Below are 23,047 nucleotides of genomic sequence, written 5' to 3' on the forward strand. Positions count from 1 at the left end.
AAACAAGAAAAGAGGGAAAACCAATCTCAGGAAAAAACAAAGACACGGAAACAAACGCTACAAGAAGCACTTTAAAACCCGTCATTTTGCCTCGCAATAAAACACCTTCCTTGGGACTTTCCAATGCAAGTAACTTGTTGACAATTTAATGCCTTTTTCCGAGGCGATGCTGTGCGGTGTCTCAGTGCACACACACTGGCATAATTTGTTCAAGCTGAAGTGCGATGGCTCAGGCAGAGCCGAGCTGTCGTGGAACCCCCTAATTTGGGGTAACCCGGGAGCAGTGAGCCAGGCAGCAGCTCGGGCGCACGGTGTCTGCGGCAGCGCTCCCACGGCGGGGCCGGGAGGGCAGCGCCCGCCCCGCTCTGCCCCGCAAACGGGAGCGCTTCTGGCCAGCGCGTTTCCGCGGGGAGCTGGGATCTATCGAGTAGCGGAGACGTCACCTCCAAGGTCGGAAAAGAAAAGATGAAGTGCAAAAATACTTCGAATTAAAATAAATCAGTGAGAGCGCGGTCCTTCTCCCTCCTCCCCATAAACCTCAATTACATCGCAGGGACTTTAACGAGAAGGTCGCCGCTGTCGGTACAACTTAGAACGAGCAGCCTGCGGGCTCCAGCACGCCAGGATGTCATTGTCTTTTGTTTTCGGGATTTTTTTTTGTTTGTTTCAGGCTTGATTTTTTTTTTTTTTTTTTTTTTGGCGGGTTTGAGAAATGCCCAGCGCCCGCGGGTGCCGGGGCTGGGAGCGCAGCGCTCCGCGGAGCCGCCGCGCACCGTCGGAACCCCCGGTCTCCGCGCACCGCGGGCAGAAGCAATTTCCCGACCGAACCCCTGTTTTTTCGTTAGCTGTAGAGGTGCGGCGTGGCCCGGGAGCGCCGTTACCTGTTGAGTGCAGAAAGGCGTAATTCACCTCCGCTTTCTGGCAGCCGCAAGGTTTTTTGTCGCAGGTACAGGCCGGCCGCGACTCCGCTGCCCCCGGGGCTGCTCTGGCGCCGGTTTCCACGGGCTTCTCGGCATCTCCGTAGAGCAGGGCTTGACAGCGACACGGACAAATGGCCTCAGCACCGAGGCATCAGCCCCCGTCCCCCCACCCCCCTGCCCCGGGACAGGGCCCGCGGCCGCCCGCCAGCGCTCCGCGGGCGCGCAGCCCTGCCTCCGCCGCGGGCTGCCGGGGCCTCCCTGCCCTTACCGCAGAGTTTGTTTCCGATCCCTCCCGTGAACTTCTGGGCGACCTGACACCAGGCTCTGGCTGCAAGAGAAAATGGAGCGGAGGGTCCGTGGGGACGGGCGCGGACCGGGGACGCCTCGTCCCACACCCGGCACTGCTTCCGAGGAACCCCCTGCCCAGCCCACCCCGGCCGCGCCGGGCCGGGATAGAGCCGCCGTCGGTCCCCGCCGCCCCCGCCGGTCCATCCTGCCGGCCGAGCTGCCACAAAGGGGTCTCCGGCGACCGGGCAGCGCTACCGCGGCGGCTCCGCGGCTCCGTCGGGCCGGTCCTGCCCGGCCGCTCGGCGCCCCCCTACCTGTGCCGGGGCTCTCGGCGGCCGCGGAGCCCTCCTCGGCCCCGAAGGACCAGAAGCCGGAGCCGGGGCTTGCCATGGCGGAAGCGAACCGGCGGGGCGGGCGAGGAGCGGCGAGCTGCAGCCCAGGCGGCCTGAGCGAGTGTGCGTGAGTGTGAGTGTGCGGGTGTGTAAGTGCGTGCGTCTGCGCCAGGCGGCGGCAGGCGAAGGGGCGGGGGCGCCCGGAGCACGCGTGGGTGGGAGCGTGTCCCGTGGGCGCCCCCGGGGCGCGCTCCGCCGAGATGCCGCGGTCGCTCCCCGCAGGCGCCGCGCCCCCGGTCGCTGCCCCTGCCCGAGACGGGGCGGGCGGCGCGGCGGGAGCAGGGGGAGGTGCCCCGACGAGGCGGGGGGCGGGAGGGGCGCTCGGGACAGACCCGAGCCCCGCGGGCGGCCCGCGGTGGGGCTGCAGCTGCCTCGGGGGTGAAGGCGAGCGAAGTCCCTTGTGCCGCCTCCACCCCACGGACTGCCCCGCGGCACCTGCGGCCGCAAACTGGCGGGGCGGGAGCCGAGGGCCGAGCCCCCTGCGCAGCCGAGCGCACAGCGGAGGGGAAGGGTTTCTCCGGGCTTTAGTGCGGGCGGCCGCGGCGGCCCAGCCCAGTGGAAGCGTCCCCAATACTGTGAGCTGCAAAGCGCCGAGAAATCCCCCTCGCCTCTCACCCCCTGCGCCGGGGCACCCTGGCGGCTGCGAGCAGGGCACTCCCGGGCGGCACAGCCGAGGCTGGGACAGCCCCTGCCGCAGGCGGCGAGCAGCGGGGCAGTCCCGGGGAGGCAAAGGGACAGCCGTGCCGCGCCCCCGCCGCTTCCCCGGCCCGGCCCTGCCCGCGGCGACTGGCGAGGGCACCGTCGGGCCGGGCCGCCGCGAGGAAGGCGCTGGTGGAAGGGCCCGTGTGGGGCTGGGGAGGGGGCGGCTCTCGCTTCTCCTTCCCGTTCTCGGGCTGGGCAGCGGGATCCCTGCTCCGCTCCCGTCGAGGTGGCGGGAGGAGCCCTACGGCGCGGCGGGGCTGCCTTGGGGGCGGCCCCTGGCTCCGGCGCCTGCCTGCCCCAGCCTCTCTCCTGGCATCCCCGGGCCGGTCCCGGGGTTTTCCCGCAACTTCGCAGTGACGGGGAGCCCGGCGGAGCCGTCCTTTCCTTTCCAGCCCCGTGGGAGGCAGCAGGTCTCGGAGACCAAACTGGAAGAGGGGGAAAACAACTGCTTCTTTTCCCTTCCCGACGCCGTTTCTGAAGGCAAGCAAACCTCCCCTTGCAGCCAGCCAGTTAGTTCCCCGCGGCCGTTCCCTGCCGTGGTTGCCTCTCCTCCAGCATAGGAGGGATTTCAAACCCTAACCTGCGGACCGAGGCAATGCCAGGCCAGGATTTGGCCCTGCCGAGAGCACTGGTCACCCAGACCCTCCACTGCTCCTCGCAGCCGTGCCCTGGGGCTCCCAGGCTGCGCTCAGCCGAGGCCATCTCTCTCCAGTTTCTACATACACCCACGTGGTTACTAAGACTGTCCCCCTCTCTCCGAAATCTCAGGGTAACCGTTTGATGTTTTTCAACACTGCCCTGGTGGGAAAGTAAAAGAAAACCAGCCCAGGCATCTCTGAAATTACAGGTCTCTTCCAGTTTCTGTATCACATTGCCTTTAAGGATACATAGATGATAACTTGGGCTTTCCACGGCGAGAGGCTGCTGTGAGCAATTCCTCGCCTTGCTTCCTCACGCCCCAGTCCACAGTGTTTCGTCAGTTCTGGGTGTAATTCAGGCACAGCCAACCATTATTGCTACTTTGTGCATTTTTATTTACTGTTTTAATAATACACGAGAAAGCAACTTTAGAACAGATTTCAAAATTTAAACATTTTATCCCAAATTTTACATTGCAGCAAACTTTGATGTGGTGCACAGCCTTATAACTAGTTAAAGATCAGGAAGCCACGGTTACCTGTCTCTGGGGAAAGGGCCAAGTGCGTGAGGGGAACAGACAAAAACCCAAACCCTGTGGCTCGCTGCTGCCGCCAATCGTAGTACTTAGGAGAGCTAAGCAAGGGAGCAGGATCAGGCCTTTATCCTGGCATTGTGAAATCTGCCTTCTCTTGCTTTGCAGCTGGGAACATGCAATTATGTATCCTGAAAGGGAAGCACAGCAATTATCTGTGTGGTTTCTGTGAAATAAGGTCTATTGAATAAGGAATCTGGGGAAAATTTGAACACGGTGGCTATTGCTTTTATTTCCACTTAATTTCTAGTGGAACTGATTAAGAGTGATCATTACATTTAGGCAGCAATCAACCAGAGTGTATTTCTATTCCTTTCTTGGCACCCCAGAGATTAAGATTCCTAAAAATCTAATGCAAAGGAGAACAAAGCAAACACGATGTAAAAGTTCATCACTTAGTCACAAAGCTTAGAGGCAGAGAAGAGGGCTGGATACGCTTCCCATAAATTAACATCTCCAACATAAAGATTATACACACAATATTGACCTTTAAAACTGGCTACTAGCTTTACAGTAAAGTCAATAATGAACTAAACCACCACAGTATGCTATCCAATTAATCATTTATGTTTGTTTTCATTAGAGGGACACTTGCCACAAACAGTTCATCCTGAAATTTAGGCATTGTAAACCTAAAATGAGCAAAAATTCCCCTATGGTTGTTCTTGTAATTTATTTTTCCTGTAAAAGAATTTATTAGAAACAATAACTAAGGTTTTCTGAAGGTGCATATGGGAATTTGAAAGATTAACTAGGGAACTATAAATTAAATGATCTATTTTAATTGGATGAGACTGATGAAATGCAAAAAAAGAAACATGCATTGAAGAAAGTAAACTAGATTTAAACTGCTAAATGTCTAACAATTTTAAGATGTAGCAGTGGTATCTGAAAATAAGCTGATTTTTATATTAGTTTTTTTTAAAGTAGATGATATGCAACTGACAGTGTCCCTTTGCAATGGTGTTGGGCTGTAAACCACGGTAATTCATATTCACATGAACACACACATTGTAAACTTGAAACATGGGAGATTTAAAAAAAAAAAAGCAGCACATGGTATAAAATGATAAAAAAAGATTATGCTAATAAAAGCCAAATGGCAGCAGGAACAGCAGCAGCAGCTAGAACTGCTGGATAAGGCGCCGGCGCTGTGAGGTCTTCCGCAGCAGTCGTCTGTAGTCATAGGGATTATCTTCCGTTTTACGCTCTTCCAGCGGGGTTTCTGCAGCCCTCGACCTAGGGATTAAGCACAGAAGTGTTCTAGAAATTAAAGTCAAAACATTTACCTTGGCAAACACTCCTAATCGACTGCTTAACCTCCACCCCCAGAGGGAAAAAATAAAAGGAGAGAGGAAAAAAATCAACTGACTTTGCTAGGCCTCTTCCTGCGCTGCGTAACACAGGCACCTCGGAACAAACACATTATATACTAAAAGCAGATGAACACAGAAGAACAAGATGTTCTTCTGTGGAGGCGACATAATAAAAGGACATAAAACTGTTGAGAACATGGAGGTGCTTTGCAGTAGCGTTTGCCTGATGGTTGCTGAACCAGATTTTCGTTTGGCGCAGATTTGTTTGCTCTGATTTTAACCTGCTTGTAGAGCTCACTGTAAGTGTCCATCTCATTTTGTTATTTTCTTTTCACATGGCAAGATGCATTTTGGAAGCCACCTCTGACAGGCTGGAATGGTGACCTGGCACCAGGTGTTAACCTGGAGTAAGGTTAAAAAAAACCCTGAGTTATTTAAAAAGTATATTACTCTGAAATAATTAGAAAAATTTGTAGTGTTCTACACTAAAGGTGTACTCCACCACTGGTCCTACACCAGCATCGAAGGTAAACTGCCAAATAAAAAATACTCAACGCTTCACTTCTGTAGGTTGAAATGACTGTATAGTCTTTAGATCCAGGGGAACCCGTTCGAGAGATGAAGTGCAGAGATGTTTATTAATTGCATTCATCTGCCCTCAGAGGTAACAGTGTAAATTTAAAAGTTACACAGATTTTCTTCACTATGGCTAATGAAGATGCAATCAGAGCAGCACACAGTAAAAGGTAAGAAATTCCTTTCAGTAATCTCAGTGGCAAAATTATCATTCATCTAAACCAGACCTCAGGGTGACAGACTTGGTGTAATTAACCACACTAGACATGCAACATTTTCCAAGGGATGTAAACTATATGGTAACTCCTTGATATGACTATTTTTAATTCCATGCCTTCACACCTTTCTAAAACTATTTTAGATCCTACCTGAAAAATGCCAGAAAAAAAACCCAAGGTAAGGGGCACAAACCGTTCTACAAACATTTCCTCTATTCTTATGGATACATTTTCCAATTCAGTGATCATCCCAGACTTAGTGTTTCCCTTAAGCCTTCGACCTAGATATTTTCCAATTTTTTCTTACATAATGAAGACACAAGATGATATAACTATATAGATACGTGTTTGCATGTGCAATGTGTGTGGGTGCATCAGCAAGAGTGAGAATATCAGTTTTCCTGACCCAGCCGAGGTCACCCTCTGTGAAGCCTATGTGGGAAGAGAGGAGGTAGAGAAAATCCTCCCTTTAAGGTTTTTCTCCTGGCTGTCCACCTTGGTGGAGTCAAGCAGGCTATGAACACATAGGCTGACACAGGACAGCAGGAAATGGAGGCAGTCCAGCTGCTGTCTCGTCTGCAGGCAGCAGGCTGAAACTGCACATTCCCCCTGTTTAAAGCCTGAGACAGAAATACAAGTTTTAGGTTCTGCTTTAGTTTAATTTGATTTTAGATCAGAGATTTACAGCAGCTGTTTGTCCATCTCATCTGGCACTTGGGAAGCGAAAAACTAGCAGGTAGGCTGAACACCAATCATACTAGCATTTGTCCTTGCCACATAAAGATGGGAAATTTTCAGCTATATATTTTACAAATTAATTTGGCAAGATTCCGTGAATAAAAAAATAAATTTATGTCTAATTTGAAAGCATATATATTTTTTAAAGAATCTTTTGAACATCTCAACAAGGATATACAACGTTTATTTTTTCCTATTATTATTTTGTATGAATTACCTCTCTGTAGCTCTTAAAATTGAAGTCCTGCGCTCAGCTGGGTGTCTCTTCCTTCTTGTGGTAGAACTGCTGTCCTTTGAGGTGGATTCAGCAGACGAAATTTCTTGGTAGTAGATATCTAAATCTAGCACTTTGCTCAGACTGTCAATAAATAAATACACTAAGTTAACAGTTTCACTTTTCAATATTATATTCAACATTCAAAAATAAGGCAACCAAATACGATTATTAGTTGTGTTTATATGTTGAGGATCTAAGGAAAAATATATATGAGCACAAGAAATCAGTCTCTGAAATGTGACTGCTGTACGATGCAGACATTGAGAATTTTGAAATACTAAATACTTTTAGATGTTCATAAAGCAGACATATATGACTGAAATTGTTTGAGTTTGCTATTATACTAAACGGAGAGGCATTTTTATGGTTTAATTCATCGGACCTATTTTAAAAATCTCTTTGAGGAAGAGATGAATCATTTTCCTAAAGATGACTTTTTTTCTCTGAGTACAAGGGTCTAAAGCAACTAGTTCAGATATCGGTGTCAATAATGCAGATGTCTGTTATTTCATTAGAATAACATAGATACCCTATCCAGAGTATCATATGTACAGAAAAAAAAACCAATCCCAACATACAGTTTAGAATGGCTAGGGAAAAAGTAATATCCTAAAAGAAACCTGGGAAAAAAAGTTTGGAATTAAATTCTTACATTGGTAGAAACTAGAAATTCATAGATTCATAGATTCATAGATTTCTAGGTTGGAAAAGACCTTATAGATCATCGAGTCCAACCATCCCTAATCCCCATTAAACCATATCCTCAAGTAGATCATCCACCCTAGTCTTAAACACATCCAGGGATGGGGACTCAACCACCTCCCTGGGCAGCCTATTCCAGTGGCTGACAACCCTTTCAGAGAAGAAATACTTCCTAATATCCAACCTGAATCTCCCCTGACTAAGCTTATGCCCATTTCCTCTTGTCCTATCACCCATCACTAATGTAAAGAGCCCTTCTCCTACCTCCCCACCATCTTTTCTCAAGTATTTATAGGCCGTAATCAGGTCTCCCCTCAGCCTCCTCTTCTCCAGGCTAAACAGCCCCAACTCCCTCAGCCGCTCCTCATAAGTTTTATTTTCCAGCCCCTTGACCAGTTTAGTCGCCCTTCTTTGGACTCGCTCCAGGAGCTCAATATCTCTCTTAAAGCGAGGGGCCCAAAACTGGACACAATATTCCAGGTGCGGCCTCACCAGTGCCAAGTACAGGGGCAGGATCACTTCCCTATTCCTGCTGGTCACACTATTCTTGATACACGCCAGTATCCCATTGGCCTTCTTGGCCACCTGGGCACACTGCTGGCTCATATCAAGCCGGTAGTCAACCAAGACCCCCAGGTCCTTCTCCGCCAGGCAGCCCTCCAGCCACTCTTCCCTGAGCCTATAGCGATGCTTGGGGTTTTTATACCCCAAGTGAAGGACTCCGCACTTGGCCTTATTAAAGCTCATGCCATTGGCCTCAGCCCAATGATCCAGTCTGTTCAAATCCCTCTGAAGGGCCTCCCTACCCTTGAGCAGATCGACACAGCCTCCCAGCTTGGTGTCGTCCGCAAATTTACTGAGGGTACATTCAATTCCCTCATCCAGGTCATTGATAAAGATGTTAAACAGAACTGGACCCAGCACTGAGCCCTGGGGAACCCCACTGGTGACCGGCCTCCAGCTGGATTTAGCCCCATTTACCACCACTCTTTGGGCCCGGCCATTCATCCAGTTTTTAACCCAAAGGAGGGTGTGCCTATCCAGGCCAGCAGTTACCAGTTTCTCAACCAGAACACTATGAGAAACTGTATCAAAGGCTTTACTGAGGTCTAGGAAAACTACATCCACAGCCCTTCCCTCGTCAACCAGGCGGGTCACCCTGTCATAGAAGGTGATCAGGTTTGATTGGCAAGACCTGCCTTTCATAAACCCATGTTGACTGGGCCTGATCACCGGTAATGACTCATTGATTTCAGCTGCTGTGTAGAGTCAGCACATGGAAGAAGATGCAGACATGGAACTGGTTAACCAGATTTAAGATGAATGAAACCTGACTGAGGCCAAATGAGAGAAAACACTAGATTTGGATTTTATTTTTTTTTGGCTAAACAGGAGACGATAGGTGTGAAATTTTTTCGGGATGCAAACGGCGTCAGAAGAAGTGCTGTAACAGATCAGACATGGGGGACATGGACATTAAGTGAATCCTTTTAAGCAGTGGTATAATCAAGTTCAATTTAGACTGTGGTTGAATGACACTAGATGCTGTGAGCATGTATTATGTGCATATAATGTCATGTAACTTCCTTTAAGATACATGTTTTAGACACAGTTTGTATTCTGCCACCTCAGCCAAGGATAGCGCTAAGAGCCCGTTCATCTTGCATCTAAGACCAGGCTACCATAGCACGCCAGCTATAGTACCATAGCAATGTCACTGGGGAGCTGCAAAAGAGCTTATAGAAACAGAAATAAAATAAAGCCATGATGTATGTCAGGAGCTGTGAACAGGTCTGCCGCACACATAAGGATCTAAGATACAGAAGGGCAGAATATATTTATTGCTTCCTTTATTTCTGCAAAGATCCATCAAAACAGGTTCATTACACTGTGAAGAAAAGATTTCTGGTTGAAATTTCAATGGCTACTCTTCTTTGCCTGTTATTAATAATGATTGCTTTAATTTTTTATATTTTATTTCCGAGCAGTCATATATTTATTAGGAGAGAATTTTAGCAGGCTTTGTATTTTCGCTAACAAAAAAGAACTGGTTGCTCATTTGCTTTGACTGGAATTTTAAGCACCTTCAATTATTTTCTGTGTCAGAACTATCTTTGATGTGGACCTTATCTTAACTTATTATTGTGCTTGTGTTGCCATGGTAAAGGGCCATGCGGTAGTAAAACCAAATGGCTGAATTCTGTAATGGATTTTTGTCATTGAAAATTGCATATTTTAGCTTTGGATGTGATGCCCTTCCTGTGAATCACCAAATTGCCATGCTTTTTTTAATGCTTTATTCTCCTTTAAGTTGAAGTATAGCTAAGAACTATTTCTAGAGTACTAAAATGACAATAGTGAGAATGAAAAAAAATTACCTTTCTTTTCTTGGTTTCCGTTTTTCATCTTGTATTGATTTCTAAGAAAATACAAAGTAATTAAAAAATACTAAAAGGAAAGCTTATGCAAATATACAATTCATCAATATGTTAGGTAGGAGAATGTTGTGTATTTTTCATTAAAAGAAAATACAGAGAATCTAATTTGCTGAGCAAGTGCCCCAGAGAAAATCTCTTTTCAGAATCTTTGACACTGAGAATAGGATTAGCATTGTTACTCCCAAATTTCAGTTGCCCTACTGTGAAGAAAAGCTAACGTAATCGTCATCAGAATAAAAAAGGAGATCTAAAACTTTCAAATATCTATAGTTATTTCAATGAAGTTGACAACACTGTCTCACTGAGGCAAATTTACTGTGATGCCATGAGAATTTCCACGAATACAGGCAACACAGTGGGAACATGCATAATCCTCTTCTCATTAATGTCAGTGCAGGCTTGTCACAGGTTTTTGTAGAATAAAACGGACGTTTAAAAAGCAGTATACTAGGTGGCAAAAGCACCTTTAGGATACAAAACATCCAGAAATGCAGAGGAGAGAGATTTATAGGGAATGTGAAAATTTTTTTATCTCTAATAGATTTCTGTCCCTGCAGCCAAAACAATGCTATGCTGCAGCATCTAAAGTATCACACTTCAAAAGCAGTATTTTTAAGTGCAGATGGTCATAATTTTGGTCTTCGTTGTGTTTCTGGCAAACGAGTGAAAAAAGATTAGAATTAGAGAATTGTACTACTGCAAAGTCACTGAGAACTGGAAATCCTGGTGGACAGACACTTCTTATGCAGGTAAATACACAAGACACAATTTCAAAATGATAGGCTGATCTAAAGAAATAACCCCCCAAAAAAGTTCTAGTGCCTTGTATGAACAATGGGTGATTGTCAGACTTAATTTATATTTGTGCACTATTTTAGCTTATTTGATATGCAAGGAGATGAGCGAGAATGGAAGGTGTTTAATTGATATCTGTAACATGTTGTGAGAGAAATATCTGCTTTTGCAGAAGACAGAGGAAATTTTTTAAAAAATGCACTCGTATTGTGTGCCTTCACTTTCAGGTGATCTGGGCTTGCTTGATAATCGTCTGCGAATACCTGCAGGTCACAAAGACTTTTAATAAGGTAGAAAATTCATGACAGCTGGAAAAGCTGACTACCCTCAAGTCAGAGCTCAATGACTTGCCCAAGGTCTAAGAATTTAAGAACTAGTAGGTCTCCTTTCTAAGCTTTGGTGTATAGATAGTTACACTGAACCTTTCCCTTACCAGAGTTAGGAAGACAGGTGTCTCTTTTTCATGGCTTCTTAAAAAATACCACTAATTGAAGGTAGTATTGCTTAATACCTTGAAAAACTGCTGCTAAAGATTCACTTAAAAATTCCCTGCCATAACTGCAGTTTTTGTTCGCACTGATGTGATGGCTGTTTTCCGACAGAAAATACTATGTTCCTGACTGTATAGTCTCAGCCTTCTAAATATGCATTTACTTCAGAATTACACTTTGCCTTGGAAATTTCCTAATACAGAAATTCAGTCACGCCTTTCATTTCAGTCCTTTATCTCACCAATCTTACTTTCATAAAACAAATCTTATTCTTACATGCCAATTTATTTTTAAGAACATCAGTTCTTTTCAGAATATCACTGTTCCAAAGCTGTGTTATTTCAAAGCCTGATAGCCATATTTGTCTTTTTTGGTATGCCAGACACAACTCTCCCTAAAGGCCCTGGTGACACCTTCTGTTGAGAGGAGAAGCAATTGCTATGGTTAGTTTATTAGCTGGGCTCTGGCCGGCTGTTAAAATAGGTCACTAAGATACAGGCACCTCGAGCAAATGAGTTTAATTGCTTTTTTGTTGGAACTGCTTCTGAACTGCCTTTACATTTTCTCTCTTTCTGCCTACTTTCTTGCCTTTTTTTTTCTATATTTAAGGGCACTGAAGTCATGGGTGGAAAGCAGCCCTTCGTAGGTGAACTTGGACCAAACGCTATATTAGAAGGAGACACTCAAATCCATTAGTCTCCTGAGCTGTTGGTATTTGCCAATTCCTTCATAATCACAATCTGACACCTTTGTAAAGGAAGTTACAGTGTGCATACTAATACACCCTATTTTAATATTTGCTCTCTCTGCAAGATCAAGCACTAATTTAGATACTCAAAATAGCTCTCCGAATGAACCTGTTTCTCTCTCGTGACTTACAAAGAAATTACAGAGACCGGGCACTTAATTTGGGTATTGAAAGTGCAAATGCTGCTTATGCATATAACAAATGTATGTATGTTTAGGTACAAAACAAAAAGTTGGCCTGACCTAGGGCCCCAACCAGGGTAACTCTGAACCTTAATAATTTCAAAGCTAGTTTAAAACGTGAAGTTTGTGGTCTGCCTCCTTTTGGCACGGCGCAGCTTTTATGTTGTATTAGAAAGGAATACAACAAATCGGTCAGTTAGAAACAAAGGTTAGGTGGGAATTATCTGGCAGTCTTAGCCCACAAAAGCTTGCTAAACTCACATGTATTAGAGTGTAGTATGTGGAGTCTTCTGGATTATTTAATGTCTTAGGCTTCCGTGGCCTCCTTGGGGGTCTCTGCATTGGGCGAGAGTCTTCTACTCTGGCTGCAACTGTAAAAGATAGCAACGGTTATTTCTTCACAGAATGGGAGGCTTTTACAAAAACAGGAAAGAATTTCACCAAAGAGAGAAAAAAAAAAAAAAATCCTCGTAGCCATTTCTACTTCTTGCAGTAACTCAAGAAAGCAACTGTTTGGGGCATTTCTGTGATCAAACTGGAAAGGGGGATAGGTTCATCCATTTGAGTCCTGACTACCTCACGGACACATGCCATGTAACAAATGTCAGGCTGGAAGAGCCCAGCAGTCTGCCTGGCACAGGCTTCTCCTTCTGAAAAGGGATGATGCTACACATTTAGAAAAGGACTCTGAGGGGTAATGGCTACTGGAAGGTGACCATTTCGTAACAAGGACCTGGGTGGTGGGGATGATATTTTTTCAAACTCAAGTCAATCTTTAAGGTGCCGAATGAGAGAACTAGCATTAGACCTCTGATTCAGAGGTTGGTCCTCTACATTATCATGATGTAGATTTTCCCCAAGGTCTCCTGCTGAGGCTGTTCTGTTTCAAGCCGAATCATGTACCACTGGGCAACACAGCATGACCATGTCCATCACATCCAGTATTATCTAGTTCAGCGTACTCAACTTCTGGTCTATTTCTACAAAAACATTCTGCAAACATGCAAAAAAAAAAAAAGTTTTCATTTCAATGGAAACAAAATCAAAATTTTAACATGAAATGGAACTGCTGTTCTCTAGCAGTCTCCAAACTCTAAAGAATTAGACACTGACTTGTGGGTTACATTGGCTGGCACATGGGGAACTAGACAAATGTCTTGGATATTTGCTTGTTAAAAATCTATATGCAATTCTGACAGTGCTAAGATATAGGGCTGCTAAGGGTTCATAGACTCATAGGTTCTGAGACTACAGAATTGACTCTGGGGGCTGAGGAACCACAAATGTACAGCATGGTGAGCATGATCACCTTACATTTGGTGTCAGCTATAGCAAAAGTTAATAGGGGCTACAGCGATTCCTTCATGATGAAGGAGGCAGAGGTTCAGGGCAGCAGAACACCTACGATAGAGATGGGTCATAGGGACACATACAGGGTGATGAATGAAGTCACAGCACAGGGTCTAGGCACGGTGAGCTGTGTGTCCAAGTATACTGCATTGTCCAGTGAGGTTTTAGAATGTCCTTGTCCCATCACAAAAGTATTCAGAGGATAGTCCATGAGAAAAAACTATCTCCTTACTCATAAATTAATATAGTGTGAGGGTGGAATGAGGATCTATGAATTACTGAAATGTGTTCTGCTAATCTAATCCTCTTTCACAGGAAGTGACTTTAACTCCATAACTCCAATGTGCTAACTACATGTGATTGACTCTTAGAGGAAGAAGGTATTTTGTTCTCTAGAGACCACCAGAAAGCCTTTTACATGATAAAAGTAAAAACTCTGCCATGTACATCAGACATCTTTTTAATTAAGGAGGTGGCACAATCATTTAAAATGAGAAACGATCAGTAATACATCAGTGTTGACTCCTGCAAAATTAGCTGTGTAAGTTTTTTGTTATGTGTGATAAATAAAGGCTTGCAAAGGTCATGGATACACAGAGGAGGCAGGATGAGTAATGTTAATTTAAATTGTAGTTGGATAGTGATTACATTTATTGTTTTAGTTTCTTATCTGAAATGCAGACTGCTTCTCATGTAATGAATGAACAAGTATCTTTTAACATTTTGCACTTTAGACAACAATGGTGTTTTTCTAAGGGAGGGTATAGATAATTCATGATAAACAAGGAAATTTAGATGCAATAAATTCATTTCAATAACCTGTATTAAATATAAATTACATTCTTTGATTTGAATAGGTATAGCAGGCATGACCGTGCTCTTATGTGGGCTGTTGTTACCCTGTTGCATTTCAAATGAGCCACCTGGAGTTATCTGAGTTTCCATTTGTGACAGAGTAGAGTCAATCTTCCCTGTTTTATTTTTAAACACAACAGGAGCCTAAACAGGAAACAATATCTTAAAAAAACTCCTTAAAATTCAGTGTAGTTGAATAGAAACACCTAACCCCTTGTCTGTAGGACATTTTCAAAAATTGTGTCAAAGATCATGACTGCATGAAAATCTGGAAAAAGAAAACTAAGCCAAATTGGGGGCTTTAGGAAAATCTCAAGGAAAAGGCTCTCATAATACCTAAACATTTTTTATTGTCCCCTAAGAGTTCATCGCTATGTATGCTGTTACATTATACAATTCGTCACTGTCAAACACATAAAGCATTATGGTATTGTAGATTACAATTATTCCAACTGTAGCTACTTGCATACTTCTTGCGTATGTGCTCTGCAAAGAATACTTGTCTTACATTCAGGAAACAAAATTTTGACAATAATAAGGATTTCAGTAAAAAATAGCTTTTCATCTCGGCTTGTACATACGTATGAGCTATGCAAAAGAGTCGAGGGACAGAAATAGCATGTTGGGGCAGACAGCCTTCTAAGCTTGGACCTCCATCAGTCCTTTTTAAAATTACATAGAGGGCTGAAAATGCAATTCTTGAGTTTTGTCTCCAAATTACACAGTAAGTGAAAAATAGTTTGATGGGTTTAGCTTCCTTTGTTTCACCAGAAAGTCAACCTGTGATTTCCTCCTGCAGTTAGATTTGTCTGTTCCATTGCTACTGAGATAAAGCTGATGTGGTAGTTGCTTTTATTGGATAACTCACGGCACAAAGTAAAAATTTGCTTTTTTATTAGTTGCTGATAATTCCAGAAATGATTTATTTAGTAGAATTAAAGGTGGAAGGCAAATTAAATACCCAAGTCTGATAAATAATTAGTTTGATAGGCTTGTTTTCCAGATGGCCTATACCCTTCTGCAGTAGGCAATGAAGCAGAAAGGAGGAGTAAAATCATTCACTTATTAACAGGCCAATTATGTTGCTTCTAGAGTCCGTTACAAAGAACAGGTTTTTGCTGAAGCCCAGTCTCTCCATAGCAAAATAGCTTATAGCCTGTTTTTCCTTAAGACTTCAAGTATCTCCAGCAAGATCTGGCCATGTGCTCTACATGTAAAAGGAACTGATGCTTTCTATCTAATAAACATTTAAATACACGTTACAACATTGATACGAAAACGATTCACAAGAGAAGCTGTCGAAGCACTTTGGAAAAGTCAGGTTGGCGCTATCATGTCTGTCCTTCTAGCAGGGTAAACGAGATGCACAAAGCGAGACACACGGAGACTTGCTTAAGGTTATGTCCCAGTTAGTCACTAACAGAGCTGCGGAGCTGGACTGAAAGGCTGTGCTGAGGCTCCTGGCTCTGCAGCCAGCCCATGGCCTGGGGTTATGTCTACCTGGATGGATGCTGTCAGTGCCGTGACACGCTGCCATGCCTTAGAAGAAATGCGTAGGAGAAGCTGGAAACAAAACCACATGATGCTACACAGACATCCCTTTTTAAAGGTTCTACCAAGAGGAAGACAGGTAGAACAAGTTGAAAGGAAGGATTTTCCTCAAACTGCCCAAGTGCATGCAGTCAGTACTCAGTCAAAAGAAAGAAGTTTTGCTCTCGTGACCTGGATGCTTTGCTTTTGAACCTCAACAGCGAATGTCAGCCATGCTGTAACCCAAGCCCAGGAAGTTAAATCTCTCTCCCACTCAAACCTGAAGCAGACTGTCAAAACATACATTTGATCAAGTGATGATGGAAAGTTTAACAAAAGTTAAGGTCATTCTCCATGAGAATAAATGAATTAGAGTTAAGGGTCAGCAAAGGCATGCGAACAGTGTGGCTGCCAGATAACATTAAAGAAGGTTTAGCAAATCTAAGGGAAATTCCTTATTCCTATCAATATCTCAGCTAGCTCGTTTAACTACCTCAAAGGTTCCTACCTACATTGCACACACACTCTTCGACTGTACAGTGTTCAGTTACAAGGTATTACTACTTTCATACTCAGCCCTCACTGAAAGCTCCAAACACACTGAAAAAATGAGAAAAGGGACAATGACATTTAGGACCAGCTCATTTGATGTATGTATATCCTGAACACCATCACAAACTACGGAAACTGCGTAGAGCTGCATGTGCTTGAAACATCCAAGTACGAGCAAGAAATGCTTGAATAAATATGAATCATTATCAACAGCCCTTTAGGTTGAACTGTGTCTGCACATTCTGACATACAACGATAAGCTTGGAAGACAACAATCTCAAGGAGTCAACATCCAGGGATGCTAATGTAAATAAACAGATGACTTACAACAGATCTTATACTGAAGACTGGAGAAATAGTGTGGTTACAGCAGTGATAAGCATCTAAGTGATGAAAGATGTCTATTTATTAGGCCACCTGGAGAAACAGATAAACCCGTCTTCAGGTCATTTAAGTGAAATGTTACACGTTTGATTCAGCATAGGGACAGAAGTATAAAGCCAGGCTCAGAATAAAGGACGAATTAAAACAAGAGTAAGAGCAGAAATTGTATGGGTTTTGTAGAGAGGCTTGGAAGTAATCAGAAAAATGCAAATATAGTAACTGGTATTCCAGGACTTGATAACGAGAAGTGAACAGCTATTACTGCTTACAACATTTATGTGCATACCTTTTTACTGTCCTAATTGTACATAGTGTGACAGTGTGAGGATGTAATTACTCAAGTTTGGGATTTGCACACAGAAAAGCACTGCTCTTTAACATTCTAGTTAGTAATTTTTAGGTAATTTTTATTCATGGGATGTCTGCCACAGCCAGATTTGGAAATTATGGTTCATGGGTGCAAATTCTTAGCAATCTGCTAAAAACAGAGGGGTTATTCTGGCCTAGAACTAGGAACTGCGAGACTGAGAACTTTCCAGTTGCATACAGCAGGAGTTGAGAGTGTTTGATCTCTCATGCCTAAGTCCTGCTAGCCTCAGTGAGGGAAGCAGTTCCAGGCTCTGGCTGACACTACTACTCCCGTTTCTGAGAGTCTGGGGATCTGGGATTATTGCTATTTAAGAGAGGATGTTTAAGGAAAATGGTCGTACTCCACTTCTGTGACCTCCCAAATCTTATGCTGGATCTGACCAACTCCCAACGCAGACCTTGTACGTCCCGGCTGCATGGTGCCCAAAGGGCCACTCCAGTAGCTGCCAACAACCAGATAGCTGAAGTGCTTTGCTGCCCCACTTTTCTCCAGTTCCACGTATCAGTGCTCCCTGGCTGGCCACTCACTTGCAAAGAAGAAAGACCGGCCAGTGAATACTGCTCTGCTCACCCAGTGCTACACAGGCTCCCTTTTCCTTGTAAAGGCTGCCCACAAACCCCCATAAATAGTGCTGCAGCAGCCCACAGCAGGAGGAATCCTGGATGAAAACCCTGCCTTCTCGCTGCTTCACATAGCTGAAATGGTCCACAGCTGCACTGGGTTTCCTTGTACCATGTGAATTTCATTCTAAATATAGAAATTCCCTTCCTGAGATTTTGTACTTGAACTGTCATTTAATACTTAGAAGGATGGGCACCATTATTCATCCAGAGAAAAAAAGAAAATATTTGTTCCTATAATGATCAAATTCCCCTCACTTCAGGCTTTGACATCACAAAACCTGACAGTGGCCATTTTTGCATCTATTCTGACACCACAGTAACCCAAGGCTCACTAGCAGTCCAAAGGTGCAGCCCTGGGATGCAGCCATTACGTTTAGCTGAAAGCATTTAGCAAGGAAATAAAACCTACTCAGAAATTCGAGCCACAGGGAATACTGATTATTCCGGGAACCTTGTGCTGTTTGCTTTATGCATTTTTATAAATACAAATAAATTCACTTAAGAATGACTTAACCTTGTGGATTTAAAATTCATTTAACCTTTTTGCTCATGCGTTCTTTAAATTGCAGGCTTTGCCTTTTTATTAAAATAAACAGTTTTGAAAATCTGCACGTTTGTCACAGTACACCATCCAGCTGTCCCACAGTTCCTCCCCTTCTGTGGGTAGCAATGTAATAAAATATTTTATCAGCGGAGACGGTAAGTTCTCAAACTGAACAATGGCCACCTACCCATGGATGAAGGTGGACAAGTGTCCTGGTTTTGGCTGGGACAGTTACTTTTCTTTTTAGTACCTAGAATGGTGCTGTGTTTTGGATTTAGTATGGGATTTGTTATGAAAACAATGTTGATAACACGCTGATGTTTATTGTTGTTACTGAGACATCAAGGACTTTTCTGGCTGGGGGGAGTATGGCTGGGACGAAGGACCCACAATTCCTAGGCTATGATTTGATCTTAGATTTAGGATTGAGGCCCAAACTGACCAATGGAATATTCCATATCATGCAAAGCCATGCCCAGTATATAGATGAAGGTTGGCCGGGAAGCTTGATTGCTCAAGTTTTCTCTCTCTCTCTCCCCCCACCCCCCTGCCCCCGGTCCTCTCTTTTCGGGCCTCTTGCTCTTCCAGGATTGATGTTTTGCAACTTCTGTTTTGGGATCACTTGCCAGAATGGAACAGGCATTGGTCACCAGGTGGTGAACAACTACATTGTGCATCACTTGTTTGTATATATTATTATCATTTTATATATTATATTAATTTTTAATTATTTTTGTCATTATTAATTTTAATTTAATTTTATATCAATTATTAAATTGATCTTATCTCAACCCATGAGTCTCCTTGCCTTTTCCCCTATATTTCTCTCTTCCCCATTCCCTGGGGGCAGGAGATGATGAGCAAGCGGCTGCATGGTGTTTTAGTCGCTGGCAGGGTTAAACCATGACAAGTATTCCTATCTGGTTTATAGCTATAAAATACAATTCATGTGTTATAGCTGTAAAATGACATATAAAACTAGTGAAGCTGAGGAACAAGTGTAAATAAATGTAAATGACCAAAGTGATTATAAATTGGTAAATACTACATGATTTAAAGAACAGCTAAAGCTCAACAATCCTTGCCTTCATAAGGGTAGGACAGCAAAGGGAAACTTGCAGTAAAAGCACATCCTTCTTTAAATGTGTGTGTATAAATTGTACTGTAACATACAACGTAGGCAAGAAGTCAGGAAGGTTCCTCCCTGTTTAATAGACAGTGGATCACTCAACAAATCTACCTAGAATCATAGAATCATAGAATCATAGAATGGTTAGGGTTGGAAGGGACCTCAAAGATCATCTAGTTCCAAACCCCTGCCATGGGCAGGGAAACCCTCCACTACACCAGGTTGCCCAAAGCCTCATCCAACCTGCCCTTGAGCATTTCCAGGGATGGGGTATCCACAACTTCTCTGGGCAACCTGTTCCAGTGCCTCACCACCCTCTGAGTGAAAAATTTCTTCCTTATATCTAATATAAATCTCCCTTCTTTCAGTTTAAAGCCATTGCCCCTTGTCCTATCACTACATGCCCTTGTAAAAAGTCCCTCTCCAGCTTTCCTGTAGGCCCCTTTTAAGTACTGGAAGGCTGCAATAAGATCACCTCGGAGCCTTCTCTTCTCCAGGCTGAACAGCCCCAACTCTCTCAGCCTGTCTTCATAGGAGAGGTGTTCCAGCCCTCGGATCATCTTTGTGGCCCTCCTCTGGACCCGCTCCAGCAGCTCCATGTCCTTCTTGTGTTGGGGACTCCAGAGCTGAACACAGTATTCCAGGTGAGGTCTCACGAGAGCAGAGTAGAGGGGCAGAATCATGAAGAATACCTGCTTCACTTTAGCATGATAGTCTACAGTACATTAACTCGAGTCTTTGTTTTATGTAGTTATCTTACTATATTGCACACAAGAAAAAAGTTTTCTGTCCAGAACGCTGAACTCCTGTGTTGTAGACAGTACAACCAAAATGAACTGAACATGGGCATATTTCCACTTAAATACTCTCTACATCTAGTTAGATCATGTTTGCTACAATAAACATCTACTACGACAATGTGGCTTTGTGACTGAACTCTGTAACACTTAGGATCCAACCAGCTCACAGGCAAGCTGGGGAATGATGGCAGTATATTCTCTTCAACATCCCGCCCATTGGTCATGGCTGGAAAGGAAACAGTTTTCCTATTGTGAGAGTTAGTTCAAATGCAGAAAGTTCACATTCCACATCAGGAAAGGTCTTTCAGTGGGCTGGTTAGCAGTTACAAATACAGCCATGGGGATGACAGAAATCAAGGCTCAGGTCCCCGCTGCCATCGCTCCATACTGTAGGTGAGTGGCTGAGCCTGGTGTCCACTGTCAATCGCACTGTGCTGCAGAGCAGGAAACTTCACATCATGGCCAGGAAGGCTGGCAGAACGCGGTGCTTGACTAGAACCTAGCTGGCCCTCCTTTGCGCTTTTTTGAAGTTCAGTGTCCGGCAAAAGTCACCTTCATTATGTTTATCATGGGTAGCCACACAAGTTGTACGAGGTACTTGGTCAACAACCACCCACAGCAAACACAAACTACAGCTGCCCAGCTCAGACCAGCTGGGCAAGAAGGGCCAAGGAGCCAGACCCAGCTCAAAGTATAATACTGCCTCCTGTATGAAGGAAAGCTGGTACAGAAAGACTGGGAACAAGAGTTCTGTCAAGAACTGGAGGAGGACTGGTTTTGGGGTGGTTTGACTTACTGGAGCAGAGCATTTAGTAGGTGACTAGCTGGACTGCAGTAAATATGCTGGAAGGGCTAGTTAGGTTTGAGATAGAAGGGGCCAGCTTCATGCTTTACAGTGTTTAAGGGCTAGCAGGACAACTTTAGCTGGCCTGTGCTTTAGTGGTACCTTTCTCAATTTTTGCACCCATAAGATAAAGGGGAAAAAAGCAGGGGCTTGTAACGCATCAGAATTTTCTTACAGCTTTTACCTGGTGCACAAAAGAACTAAGTACCGTCATGTGACATTATCAGGAGAAAACACAAAGAAAATAAATCCTCCTTTTCTTAAGATCACACAACACTAGCTTGTAAAAAAATCTTATTTCCTTTTATTTATTAAAATGAAGCCAAAGATCTGCTCTCTTGTGCAACCCAACAACTGTTTCAGTGTTGTCTTAAAAAGCATTTTGGCTTGATTCAAAGGAATAGATGACATTTTTCATGTCAGTGTTCAAAAGGATACAATGCAGCACTTTCACACACTTTACCATTGCAAAACTGCTGTATTATGATGCCACAGAGGTTTAAAGCAGCAAGACGTTTTCAGAGATAAAAGGAAGTGAAGTGGCTGACTAGTCACCACCTTAAGCAGGGTGGCATGCACAGGTGACAAACCCTGGCATCCTTCTGCCTCCTGTAGAGCTACTTACATTTATAGCAGTATGAAGGGTAGGCTTTGCTCCATTTTGCACATGGCATGAACATACTCATACATTTTCACCTGATTCTCTTGTGTAAGTAATGAGATCTTTAACTGATAAAACAGAGATTTTTGTATTCCTTTTTTATCTATCTACCTCTCTTCTCTAGCTTCTCTAGGAAAATATGGAAGACCCAAGAGTTATTTTTCAAAACATGCATTTTTAATTCCTCAAGTTTATCTTGTAAAAAATCAGCAATATTTAATAGAGAACTCAGTAGAAACCCATTAATGACAATCACAAGCATTGCTCTGTCTTTAATGAAAGATCATGGGACTTAGTTTTCCACTTCACGTTTGTTTTCTTTTGCAGACTTTGGTCTTGGAAACAGGCTGAACTACATAGATTATCTACCAGAAGCCAGTTTACACTTATAAGTTGAGGTTTTGTGAACACCAAGCCCTCATTTTAACAGCTTGCTCATTTGAGGGGACTGCAAAGAGGGGATGAAGTACTTTTAGGATCTATTCAATGTAGCCATGGGAACAGAAAGAAGTTTCAGCATATATGACAACTGAATCTACAATGTTACAGTAAGAACAGTACAATTAGCTCTGGTCAGTGAGGGACAGTCCTGGATCTGACCCCAGCTGTGCAGAGGTGAGCAGAGATCTTCTCAGAGGCAGTGAAGTGGCATGGGCTAGCACAAGCCCCCCTGTAGAAATGGAGATCCACCCAATCATCTGCCACATTTGCCCTCATCTTCCTCCACACATCTGCGGCCCAAGACACAGGCTGAGGAGATCCTCTGTTAACGTCTATTCCAACTGAAGAAGCCTGAGAGGTCAGTCAGCTCTTCATGGACGTCTCCGTGGAGTACAAGTCTTAATGATCTACGTGCTCTGAATCTCATGTCTTCAACTTTTATCCTCCCAGTACTCCTCCCCACTGCCACCTAACCTGCTCCAAGCGTGCTTGCATTTTGTGAACCCCGACTGCCCATGTTAACTGGAATATAAATAACTTCGGAGTGTATTTTTGGTGGTAATATCCTCTTAAGTGTGTGAGTTAAATGGATGCCAATTATTAATAAAACTTTCCTTGTAATTTTAAGGACTTAAGTTTTGATAGATAATATGTGACAAACTTTGCTAAATTGAGTTATATGAGTAGCCAGAGCTAACTCACCTACTAGTTCCCTGGCCTGTAAAAACATGACTAGGAGTTGCTTATTGACATTCCTGTTTATAAATGAAAATTCTGCTAACAGTAAGGTTCAACATTACCTGACTGACAAACATGAGAAGAAAGTCGGCCATTAGCTTGCTTATCTTTAGACAGCATCACAGGTCTCAGCTGATGTGACAATATCATTTCATTCAATTTTTGCTGCAATGCTAAGTAGTCTTCGGATAATTTTGATATCTGAAAAATAT

General features: G+C 43.9%; 2 protein-coding genes across 4 annotated transcripts in view; both read right to left on the reverse strand.

Moving 5' to 3' along the window:
* GAD2 (glutamate decarboxylase 2) overlaps positions 1-1,598 on the reverse strand; it is a 38,712-nt gene extending 37,114 nt beyond the window's left edge. The window contains exons 1-3 of the mRNA XM_086615188.1: positions 1,523-1,598; positions 1,189-1,248; positions 882-1,031 (exon numbers count right to left, since the gene is read on the reverse strand). Coding sequence (XP_086471314.1) covers positions 882-1,031; positions 1,189-1,248; positions 1,523-1,598 — 286 coding nt within the window. The remainder of the gene's footprint in view (positions 1-881; positions 1,032-1,188; positions 1,249-1,522) is intronic.
* A 3,059-nt stretch (positions 1,599-4,657) lies between these two features.
* Positions 4,658-23,047, reverse strand: part of MYO3A (myosin IIIA) — a 121,696-nt gene continuing 103,306 nt past the window's right edge. For all 3 annotated transcript variants that reach the window (XM_086614536.1, XM_086614535.1, XM_086614534.1), the window contains 5 exons: positions 22,898-23,036; positions 12,276-12,385; positions 9,739-9,779; positions 6,599-6,739; positions 4,658-4,772 (listed from right to left, as the gene is read on the reverse strand). In XM_086614536.1, the coding sequence (XP_086470662.1) occupies positions 4,658-4,772; positions 6,599-6,739; positions 9,739-9,779; positions 12,276-12,385; positions 22,898-23,036 (546 nt within the window). The remainder of the gene's footprint in view (positions 4,773-6,598; positions 6,740-9,738; positions 9,780-12,275; positions 12,386-22,897; positions 23,037-23,047) is intronic.

This window comes from Tauraco erythrolophus, chromosome 7, assembly GCF_009769465.1.
Source record: "Tauraco erythrolophus isolate bTauEry1 chromosome 7, bTauEry1.pri, whole genome shotgun sequence".
Classification (NCBI taxonomy): domain Eukaryota; kingdom Metazoa; phylum Chordata; class Aves; order Musophagiformes; family Musophagidae; genus Tauraco; species Tauraco erythrolophus.